The following is a 10,916-nucleotide window of genomic DNA, read 5'->3' as shown; positions in this document are numbered from 1 at the left end:
GGGGGGGTGGAGGGGTGGGGTGGGTTTGGGAGGAGAGACCATATGGTCCATCTCACTCAATCATCTTCATAAATTCATAAAAATGGGGGGCCCATTATTTCCTAGTAGTAACCTTTACTAGGGGTGTCAATCGATCGGGCCGGTTTGGTTTTGGTCGGACTTAATTGGGCTTGAAGATTTTCAAAGGCTACACCGTGTCCACCCATTTAACTAATCGGGCTTAGTTATTGAGGGCATGGTATACTTTATATTCGGTCGATCGGTCTCGGGCTATAATTGGGTTACCTTAATTGGGCTTTAGTCTGGCCTTAACCGGGCTATGGACATGTTTAATGTTAAACGGGCTTTAACCGGTTTTTAAACGGGTTCTCTTTAAAATGTGCTATTATATTCCGGCCCACTCATGCAAGCCCAAAAAAATGACAATAAATCAATAAATGATACCAAATATAACCATTATTTAACATGTGAACATGTCTTTACTTTTTAGTTTTTATTTTTTAATTTGGGGGATAAAATAGGTATTCTACAATCATTAAAGGGTCGAGCCAAGTCGGTGCACAATAGGTCGGTCTCGGTCGGGCGTTATTCGGTCAGTCTTGGTTGGGCGCCTGATGGTCCAAGTAGCAAAACCGAGACAGACCATTTATAAATGGGCCGAGCTCAAGCCCGACACGTTTAATAAATGGTCTGGGCTAGGCCGATCTATAAACGGTCGGTCTCGATCGGTTTAGTCGGGTCGGGCCACGAATTGACACCCCTAACCTTTACCAAGATAAAAACGATGCCCACCTTGAAAAAGGCAGGAAAAGCTGGCTGTTGCTGTAAGTGGTCGCTATTGATTATACAAAACCTTGTTTCATCCCCCACTTTATTTCTCCATGACTACTCCTCCAGATATCCTCATTTGCAGCTCACATAAAAGACTCTTATTTCAAACTCAGACTCAGAGTCCCCTTGCTCTTCCTCCTGTGGTCAACGGCTTCTATTCTCTACTACTTCTACCAAATCTGCAAAACCAAGGAAGAGAACAGAACAGTTTCTTGTATTCGTCCGTCGATTTCAAATGGGTCGAAAGCCAAACGATTCAGAATCCAGTCGCTGGGCTTTCTTGATCCTTCTTTTAATGGGTCTTGTCTCCTGCTCTTTGGTTTATATGGGTTTGTCTTCGGCGTTCAGACCGAGGAACATTTCATCTGTTTCGGACTACGATTTGGGTTCTTCGTTTTCTGAAGTTGGAAATAGTTGGGAGGAGAATTTGGGTTCGGAGGAGGAAGAGTGTTGTAGAGGGATAGATCATTTGGAGCTATGGGGCTCTGCTGTTAAATGGGGAACGGATTTCAAGTTTAATTCTTCTGAGGAGTGTTGTCGGGCATGCAAGGAGATGTGTAATGGCCCAGATGGCCCATGCTTGTGTGATACTTGGGTATTCTGTGGGAACAGAGAGTCTTGCGGTTCCAAGTTTGGTGAGGTGAGTCAGTAAGATTAGATTGGTGCATTGGTTTTCCATCAGAAATTGTTTTCTTCTAGGATTGATTTGATGGATTTTGCTTTTAGGTATGGATGGTGAACAGGGTTTTTGGTTTGTCTTTTCTAAAAGAATCGGTAGAACTATTTTTTTTTTCCTTTCTACCACTTCTTTCCCTCGACTATTAAACTGTTAATTGGCTGTCCTTGAACAAATTCGGTCCTGAAGAACTAAATTTGCTGCAAACTTTGTTATTCAAAACAATTCACAAACATACAACAAATGAATGAGGCTAATTGGACTTCAATTCCTATAGTAAATTCCCATAGTAGTTACAAGCTAAAGGAAGATATAAGTTAAGTAGAAGATCAGGTCCTCAATGGCTAGGCTTTTAACTTGTACAATTTTTAAGCATTTTGTTTCAATTTAGAAACTTCATCTGAAATATATTTTTTTTTTCAAGCGTCATGCCTCTGTTCTTTTGATGGACAAACTATATTAGAAGCTCAATAAAACAGAAGCTGTGCCTGCAATGAGACTACAGCTTTTCCTGAAGTTTCTTCTGTATGAGTTTGTAGAAAAACTAAGTTCACTTGGCTGTGAGGATAACATAATGCAATCAATAATTAGTGCTCAGATGTGTCATGAAGGAGTTAACTTCCTTAACAAAGAGGTGCTTTTGTGAGGAAATCTCAATATGTGGAAAGATCTATGGTACCATGTGCTGGATCAACTTTGCCTCACAGCTCTGGCTTCTGTTCAGAGTCAGTTGAGCTTCCAATTGTCTTGGCCAAATGAGCTACAAATTCCCCCACTCATCAACATTCAATGGTAAGGCATAACCATTTGGAAGTTGGGATCCATCAGTTTCCAATTTGAACCTTCCGTACCTTGGCTGCCCTTTCTTTTCTTTTATTTAGTTTAATTTTTATTTATTTTTTAACTCCTTTTTCTCTTTGGGTTTCATGAGTGCTTGTGAGTGTAAGTCTGATGGATTTGGACATGACTTGCAATGAAGTCACTCAAGTAAATTCTCAACTCATTTCAATCATTTTTCCAGTGCTGGTTGAAGAAACAGAAGGATCCTTTAGCCCCAGACCGACAAGAGGCAGGCGAAAAAGTTATGTGGACATCTGGCTTTATCTTTGGAAAAGGAGAGGTTTGTATTTTTCCATCATGATTTTTTTTCCCCATTTTCTAAGCTTGGAATGTGTAACATACATTAATTTGTATTTCATCTTAGGGAATATTTAGCCACCAACAAAGTTGAAAGGTTGGTGCATTGACAAGCAGCTACTTGAGCCTTGATATGTTTCACATATTTGTTCTCTCTTCTTTATTCACTCTGGACCGCTGAGTGAAACTCCTTCCTGATGGTTGGTTTTCATGGAGGTTGTTATTCTGTTTCCTCGATCTTCCTAAGTGTAAGAAATCAGAATCCACACTAAAAGTTCATAGTGTGAACACTTTCTTACTTTAGTTAGGCATGGTCATGATAAACAGTAACACCATGTGGGCCTTTTAAACCTGGAAAAGTAATATCTGATGAGTGAGAAATTATAATAACAAATACCATAATCCATGTGACATTAGAAAATGTGGCAAGATTTGAAGAATATATCAGGGTCGACATGAACATCAGAGCAGTAAGTCTCCTGAACATTAACAAGTAGTTCTCTCTTGGATCATTTGTCATGCTAACTTGGTTTTTGGACTTGAATAATAGAATCCTGCTCAATTGTTGATGATTTCAACAGTTCTATTAATTGAATTATAAGAACAATCCAATTGAGGAATTCTTGATTTTATAATGGTGGGTCAGTTGATTGAGTTGGACTACAAAGCTCGGCTTGTGGCTACTTAAGAGGATCCCCCGTTTTCCAACAGTTCAAATAGCCAGATTTTCCCTCCTCGTGGTGGGAAACCAGATCCACCCAGCCAGTCTTGGCTATGTGAACCATCTACCAATCTCAAATGGATTTTATATCTTAAAAGCAAATAATAACGAACGTATCTTGCACTATATTTTTTTCATCCCCCAATTTACTATGAACAGGGGGCAGGAAATTTGACACTATTCATATGAGTGGCTCCACCGAGGGTGATAATGATCTGGTTTATCAAATTTCATTATAACCAAGATGTAAAGCTGTTCCATTTCCAAATATGGTATATATACCTACATAAGTGATGCAGATTCATCACCAAAATATGCTTATTTTATTAGGAATAAGCCTAGGGTTGGGTTCCATACATGTTGGGCCTTTGATTCCATGTGTTTTGAGTGTAATAGGCCAATTTTATAGGCCTGAACTAGGGGTATTAAGGTTGCATACTGGATTTACTGATTTCTTTCCTTTTTCATTAGTTTCTTTTTAAGATGGGTTCAATTTAAGTTGCTAGTTCTTGTTATTTCTTAGGCGTTTAGTTATTAGTTGAGTCAAGTAGTTAGTTTTCTTTTTCAGCTAGTTTATTTTAATTAGTTCATAATTTCAGGTTTTAGTAAGTATTATATTAGGAGGCTAAATTAAGATTTCATTTTAAGGAACCTTCTATTTTGTAATTCCCTCCCCCATCATTATAAATAAAGAAGAAGAGACTCCCAAAGCTGGAATAATTTTGATAGACAAATTAATGGCTACTGCTATTGTCTTCTCCATGAAGAGTTGTCCTGTGTTTGATCAAGGCTGATCGAATTGTTGTTTGATCCAATTGACTCTCTGCGGGTGAAGCCCGAGAGGTTCTTCTTCTTCTCTCAACCATCCAAGGAATTATAGATCAGTCCAAGCATTATAGGTACTTAAAACTATTCCCTCCCTCTGTTCTGCCCAGAAATTCAGAAGCGTCTATGTTGGTGTTTGGCTGCCTGAATTCCCTCCCTCACTTGTTTGTCCTCAAGTGATTTTTACCCAGTTTACAGACCTGAAACCAGAATTGGTAGAGCACTCCTGATCTCTGTTGTTTCCAATGATATTTCTTCATGTTTATGGATTTGTTTAAGACTATTTCAGTACCTAATATACCCTTTACAGTTGGTTATATTCTGATTTCAGAAACCTTCACTTCTGGAATTGATAGCCCTGATTCCAGAATTGATTTCTTCCTTAGTTATGATCTGTTTTGTATTGCTGATCTACCTTGGTTATTGGTTGTTCTTTGATAAGTATCCTGCAGTTTGGGATTAGGTTGGCCTTGCTAATCCTAGTTCTACATTAATAAGTTATTGTTAGATGTTACAGGAATCATAAGCAAGTAAGTATTTTCTTGTTTGTGTAAAAACAGCTAAGAATCTGCCTGGGAACTTATACAACAATCTGGTTTGTGGCTTGATATGGAGTGGGGACAACATCAACAACTCAGCCTTTTCCCAACTAAATGGGGTTGCTATGGATCCATGGGAGGGTAAAATATGAATAAAAAATGGAAAAGGAAAGGAACACGGCAACAACTCAGAAAAATCCCACCTAACTGGGTCGGCTACATGGATCTCTGCCCTCCAAACAGCTCTATTTGAGGTCACACTAGAGTCAAGACCTAAACTATGCATGTCTTTCCTCACTACTTCTCCTATGCTCTCTTAGATCCTTCCATATTAATCTGATCATTCCTGGTTACTGGTGCATCGCAATGAGCTGGGACACCAAGGGATAATAGTTGAATTAGTGCAGAAGCAAACAGGCTGTGATACCCAATTTCCGCATCAGTTTTTCCTTTTTCCTGGTGATCATTCCTATACTGAACAATTTCTCTGACCTATTATATTTGCAGAAAGAATTTCTTGTGTCTTTTTGAAAAAATCTGCATGAAATAGATTTTCAGCTCAGCTTATGATGGGGTTAATACAACTAGAAACTGGAACCCTTCTTTAATTATACAGACTAGAAAAAATGTCATTTGTAATTTACATCAATGATGTGTCTGTTTGTTATAGTTAAACCACATACTTGTACTTGCGAACTATAAAGAGAATCAAAAGTGGAAGTTGGAATAATTTCCTGTAAATTATTCTCTGTCAATCATTCTCTTTACTTTCTCTGTGTACCCCGCAATTTATTTATTTTTGGTGTGGTTGATGAGGCTTCATTGTTGTTGTTGTTATCGGTATTGTTCTTTCTCTTTTTTGGCTAACTTATTTTTTCTTTGATTACCATTGTAGGGAATTGTTGGGTTTGAAACAGAGTATGGTGTTCTTCACATAAAAGTATGTTCATATCTGTTCTTATCTCCCTGCAAGTTTAGATGCCTAATGTGTTTAATATTGACCACTTGACCACAACCACAAGTAGTTGTTTGTGCTTAAGACATGATCTATTCAATCATACTTGGCTTTAAGCTTCCACCATATCTTTCATCTATCTTGATGTATATTATAGTTTTCCAGTCAACGAACCAAACATGGTAAATTCTACCTCTCTTCTTCGCTTCTATTGGAAGTTTAGTCCCAGTCAGCTAGTAATTGGCCTATAGCCCCCCTTATGCACCTGAGAGTCCTTCCACCTACCTGTTTGAACTTTTTCCATGGAAACTTTACATGGTATAAGATTGGGTTTTCACCGTATCCTTAAAAGTCTGCAGTACGTACTGCTACACTTGCGGGGAGTGTTGGGAGTTTAGTCCCACATCGATTACTTATTAGCCTACAGGCCCCCTTATAGCTTATACACCAGGGTGTCCCTCCACCTACTAATTCAAACTTTTGTGGTAGAAACTTTACACCTTCGCTATTGTCACCCTCCCTCGTCCTTTCAGGACTGGATTTGTATGGTATTGCTGTGATATTGAACGGGCAAACACTTCCCCTGCATAGTCTGTGATTACAGGCCTCGTAAAAGAAGGGGGGGGGGTTGGGAATGGATAGGAAGAAGACTCTGTACCCAGACAAACCTTTAAACTAGTGTTGGGCCTACAACCTTTTTCATTTTTTATGACATAGGGATTGACTTTAGTCAGGTTATATCCAATTATGTAACATATCTCCATTGATGTTTCCATGTTCTTTCATCAGTTACACTATCGTCTAGTAGTTGGGATTCAGATTATTCTGAGTCTCTGACACTTGGGTGGTAAAACGTTAACATGTAAGCCATTGTAAAATTGTGCAGTTTATATTTTCTAGAAAGCAACTGATTTTGATTCGAAAGTTATTTTGAGACGAGAAAGTCTACCCCTTTGAGATAATCTCTCTTTTTCTAATATTCTTGCTTCTCCCTGTTACAACCAAATTGTAAGAGTTGATTACACCATCCCTGTATCTTAAGAAACTGAAAAATTCTTTTAGAACTGTACAGTCACCACTTTCCAGTTACCAGGTGGTACTGCCATACTTTCAAGGTTAGGAGTTCTAAAGGTTCTTTCATTGGCCTAAGGTTTCTGTAATATTAAATACAGCCTGGTTAAAGGGTATGATTGCTTAAGGATGGTATATGATGGTATGGACCTCTACATGAGTGTGCGGTAAAGACTGTAATCCATCCTGTCATGTGCCCATCTTACGACTGATATTAGTCATTATCTTTTTTACTATCCTCTCCAAGTTGTTCTTTTTAAGTCTACTTTTGCCAATCTAATCATCTTGCCCTGGTTTCTCAATCACTCAAGTCCCATTTACCTGATGATCTTTGATTTTTTTTTTCCAGCTTTTCACCGACTGTGCCCCACATTCAGTGCTGTACATACTAGAGTTGTTGGAATTGCGACATTGTGCGGGTTGCCATTTTTATCGTGCAGAAGGCCGTGGGATCTCTTGGGATTCAAAAGGAAACCACATAAAGGATGTAAGTATCATGGATTTTCATTCCAACCCATCAATTTTATGTAGCTGGACTGCTGCTTGTAGTGATGTTTCTTGTCTTGTTGCTTTTAATTCTGCAAGGTTCCTTTGCATGCCACTTATCGTTCCTTTCATTTTATTGATGGTTCACTTGACTCTGAAAATTTTTGAACCAAGTAAAGACAGATAAATAGAATAGGGAGGGCGGAGGAGGAGGGAGGACGAAGATTGGATTTGGAAAAGCATTTTAGCTGATGAAAATTTGATTCAGTGACACACTGACACCTATATCAAATGAATCCAGTAAGTGATATTTCAATTTATTAGTCAGACATTTTAACCCTAGTTAGGGACTGTGAGAATCCTGAAATTTGGTGTGGCAGGCCCTAGAGCGGTGAGTTCATTCACCACCACTCTGTCATTGCCCATTGGTGGGCCACGCTTTACTTTTCTTGAAAGGCTTTCTCTAAATTGACCAAGAGGTTCAAGCATATCTTATATTCCTCCAATGCTCCCAATAATGACCAGAACTAGTAACCAGGGAATCTATTTACCTACCTTGAAACCTGTTTAGAAGGAATCTTTTTACTTACCCTCGAAGATCAATCTTTGATCCTTCTCAAATTCTTCAACCTATCAGACAAGTTGTTTGAGAATTAGATGATTTTGAGATGATTGTGTTGGTGTACGATGTCTTGTATTCCATCACAGTTTAATCAAGGGAGTACTTGTGCAGGCGCCTAGATAGGCAGGATGGCGATCCCACTATATTGAGAGGTGTGAGGACTTGGGCAATCTTGCCAGACCTCGTTGATATGAGCGCTATGACCATGGAATCAAGTATCAGTATCAGATCAGCAAGATTGGTCGTATCGGATCGGTATCGGCTGAGATCGATCCCGATACCTGACCGATCCTGAGACGGGTATCAGTATTGTCTTGGTATCGGATACCGATCCGGATCATCCGATCCGACCCAATCCATTAAAAAAATATTTTTAAACTCAAACTTATAAAGGACGAACAGAAGAGAGAGAGAGAGAGAGAGAGAGAACGAAGAGGGTCACACTCGTTCTTCAACCTTAGCAAGCATCTCCGACATCCTTGATTTCTCGATTTTCTTGTTTTTGAGAATTCGAAGCACTTGCCAAGATGCAGAACGAAGAAGGGCAAAACATGGGTCTTTACATCCCCAGGAAATGTTTTGCCACAAATAGGCTGATCACTTCAAAAGACCATGACTCGGTCCAGATTAATATCGGGCATGTTGATGAGAATGGCCTATATACTGGCCATTTTACTACCTCTGCTATTTACGGTTTTGTCCGAGCTCAGGGAGATGCTGATAGTGCACTTGATCGGCTATGGCCGAAGAAGAAGGTTGAAGTTCACCAATAGTAAAAGTGGGGGATTATTTTTTTGGTTGGATTTTGCTACAAAAGCCTGCTTGAGTGCGAATAGAAACTTTTACTTGTTTTGATCCTACTTTTGGCTTGGTATGGGATGGTAAAAAACTAACGATAGAGATGTGATGAAAGAGTACTTCGTCATTGTGTCTTTATTTGTGTGAGGATTCAGATTTTTCTTATTAACAATTTAAAAAACCCTTAGTTGAACTTTAGTCAACTCCTATGCCTTCAGTAAAAGTTTGAATACTAAATTTTGTGGCATTTTGAGATTTAAAAGAGAGAGAGAGAGAGAGAGATCTAGGGTTTTGAACAAGTGATTTAAAAAGGAAAAAAAGAAAAAAAATGGCGGTTCTTAGGGTTTCCTTTGGAGTATTGGCCATCATCACTCTCTTCTTCAGCATTGTTTTGCTTGTTGTTCAGGCTGAATCGATGGCTTCTGCTCCTATCCCAACTAGTGATGGGACATCGATAGACCAAGCTATTGCATTTGTGTTGATGAAGGTCGCTCTAGTCCAAGGCAAGATGTTTCTTTCAATAATAATCTTGTGGTATTACAATCCTTTTATAGGGATAATTTGGATCTTTTAAGGAAACCAAATTTACCATATTTCTATTACAACTAGTATCCTTATCAATAATCCATTGATTGAGCAATGTTCCAAGCTTAGCTTTATCTCAAATCTTCTTGCCAAGTTGGTCCTTGGTGGAATCCTTATGATCAATCCCTTGATTAACATACCAAGCTTGGCCTTATTCCTAATTTTCTTGCCAAGCTGGTCTTTGGTAGAATCCTTATCACCAATCCCTTGATTGAGTAGCATACCAAGCTTGGCTTCATCCCAAATCTTCTTGCCAAGCTGGTCATTGGTGGATCTGTGGAAGTAGCGATTAGTGCAATATTTCCTCTTATAGGTTGGTAGACACCTCGTGGCTTCTTTCATTTTGGTTTTTTCATTTTTTTAGATTAAAAAATTTTTTTTTTGACCGATCCGGGAAAACTGTACGATTTCCGATCCTTGACCGCTCCATATCGTATCGGTTTCGGCTGTGACCAATACCGATACCGATACTGAGTTTTAAAACCTTGGCTGTGACCTTATTCTCCATTGATAGTGAAACAGGATCTCATCTCACCGAGGATGTAGGTAATCTTGCCGAACCTCATAAACCTGGGTGCATTATTTTTTCTTGTTTTTCCATTCTCTCCTGCATCGTTTTAGGGTTGTGTTTCTACAGATTGTTAGGACATCACTTGTTCTGACCTTTCCATGACTGATTGTTGGACACAGACACATGTGCCCTAACGCAGCTTGATTGTTTTAGGCTGCTGTTGTCTTTATTATATCAAAATCATTTTTATTAAACACTGGATGTAATTTCTGGACTAAACTGTAGAATACTACTGGTGAAAGCAGAAAAAGCACATGGGCTATGACTTAAACTAAGCATTTATCCTTGGGTCCTTCTCTTGTTTTGGGGCCTAGCTAGTTTGTATATGACACTTCTTGGGTTTGAAAGATGTACTCAATCCCTGTATGGTTTCTCCATTACAAATGTTAGATCCAATGGCTCAAATTCTGGAATTTTCAGATGTTGTAGAGTTCAGAAGTGCAGTTTGTTCCTTCGTCGTAATCTTTGTCTTTGTTACTGTTGCTTTAGTTTATCTTTCTAAATGAAATATGCTGTGAAATATACAGGCTCCTCTTGGCCCTCCTTATGCACTGATCCAGGGCACACTTGAAGCACAGGGAACCCCATTCAAGAAAATCCCAACAGAAGCTTGTCCAACAATAAGAAGAGGGTCAATTGCATGGGTTGGTTCTGGCCCAGACTTCTTTATTAGCTTAGCAAACCACTACGAGTGGAGAAAAGCATACACAGTGTTTGGTTCTGTTCTACCAGAAGATATGGAGATAGTGGAAAAAATTGCACAGCTTGCTACCAAATCAGATGTTTGGAGTGGTGTTAATGTTTCTGTCTTAGAGAAACCTGTTTCCTTGGGGTTGCGGAGAATCGATACAAGGAATGGAGGCCTTAACCTCGACAAAAATGAGAACTCAGATTCCAGTGGTTCTTGACTACTTTTATGTCCTTAAACCCTGGGTCTTTCTGTACTTTCTGGCTATTTGTTAATTTTCTTCCGTATCTTGCATGACTCAATGCATCCAGTTATGCATCATGGTGAAAACAATATTCTCCCATTGAGGCTTTTGAAAATCCTTTAACATTGAACCTGTTGGCGGGGAAGACCGTGAAATCAAAGTTTCCA

General features: G+C 39.0%; 2 protein-coding genes across 2 annotated transcripts; both read left to right on the top strand.

Annotated features, from left to right (window-relative positions):
- Nucleotides 1-840: 840 nt before the first annotated feature.
- LOC122064006 lies at nt 841-10,848 on the top strand. The gene is made up of 5 exons (XM_042627699.1): nt 841-1,471; nt 2,529-2,627; nt 5,625-5,669; nt 7,105-7,242; nt 10,345-10,848. The coding sequence occupies exons 1-5, from the start codon at nt 1,067-1,069 to the stop codon at nt 10,723-10,725; spliced, it is 1,068 nt and encodes a 355-aa protein (XP_042483633.1). The 5' UTR covers nt 841-1,066; the 3' UTR covers nt 10,726-10,848.
- LOC122064007 (40S ribosomal protein S21-like) lies at nt 7,260-8,978 on the top strand. The gene has a single exon (XM_042627700.1). The coding sequence runs from the start codon at nt 8,391-8,393 to the stop codon at nt 8,634-8,636; it is 246 nt and encodes an 81-aa protein (XP_042483634.1). The 5' UTR covers nt 7,260-8,390; the 3' UTR covers nt 8,637-8,978.
- Nucleotides 10,849-10,916: the final 68 nt, after the last annotated feature.

This window comes from Macadamia integrifolia, unplaced genomic scaffold (genome assembly GCF_013358625.1).
Source record: "Macadamia integrifolia cultivar HAES 741 unplaced genomic scaffold, SCU_Mint_v3 scaffold151, whole genome shotgun sequence".
Lineage (NCBI taxonomy): Eukaryota > Viridiplantae > Streptophyta > Magnoliopsida > Proteales > Proteaceae > Macadamia > Macadamia integrifolia.
Note: the sequence above shows the minus strand (reverse complement) of the source record. Positions and strands in the feature narration are given on the sequence as shown.

Excerpts from the sequence above, each read along its gene's own strand:
- LOC122064006 (XM_042627699.1), top strand. The coding sequence starts at position 1,067 with ATGGGTCGAAAGCCAAACGATTCAGAATCCAGTCGCTGGGCTTTCTTG. Across the intron at positions 1,472-2,528 it reads GCGGTTCCAAGTTTGGTGAG|TGCTGGTTGAAGAAACAGAA; the intron begins GTGAGTCAGTAA and ends TCATTTTTCCAG. Across the intron at positions 7,243-10,344 it reads AAGGAAACCACATAAAGGAT|GCTCCTCTTGGCCCTCCTTA; the intron begins GTAAGTATCATG and ends TGAAATATACAG.
- LOC122064007 (XM_042627700.1), top strand. The coding sequence starts at position 8,391 with ATGCAGAACGAAGAAGGGCAAAACATGGGTCTTTACATCCCCAGGAAA.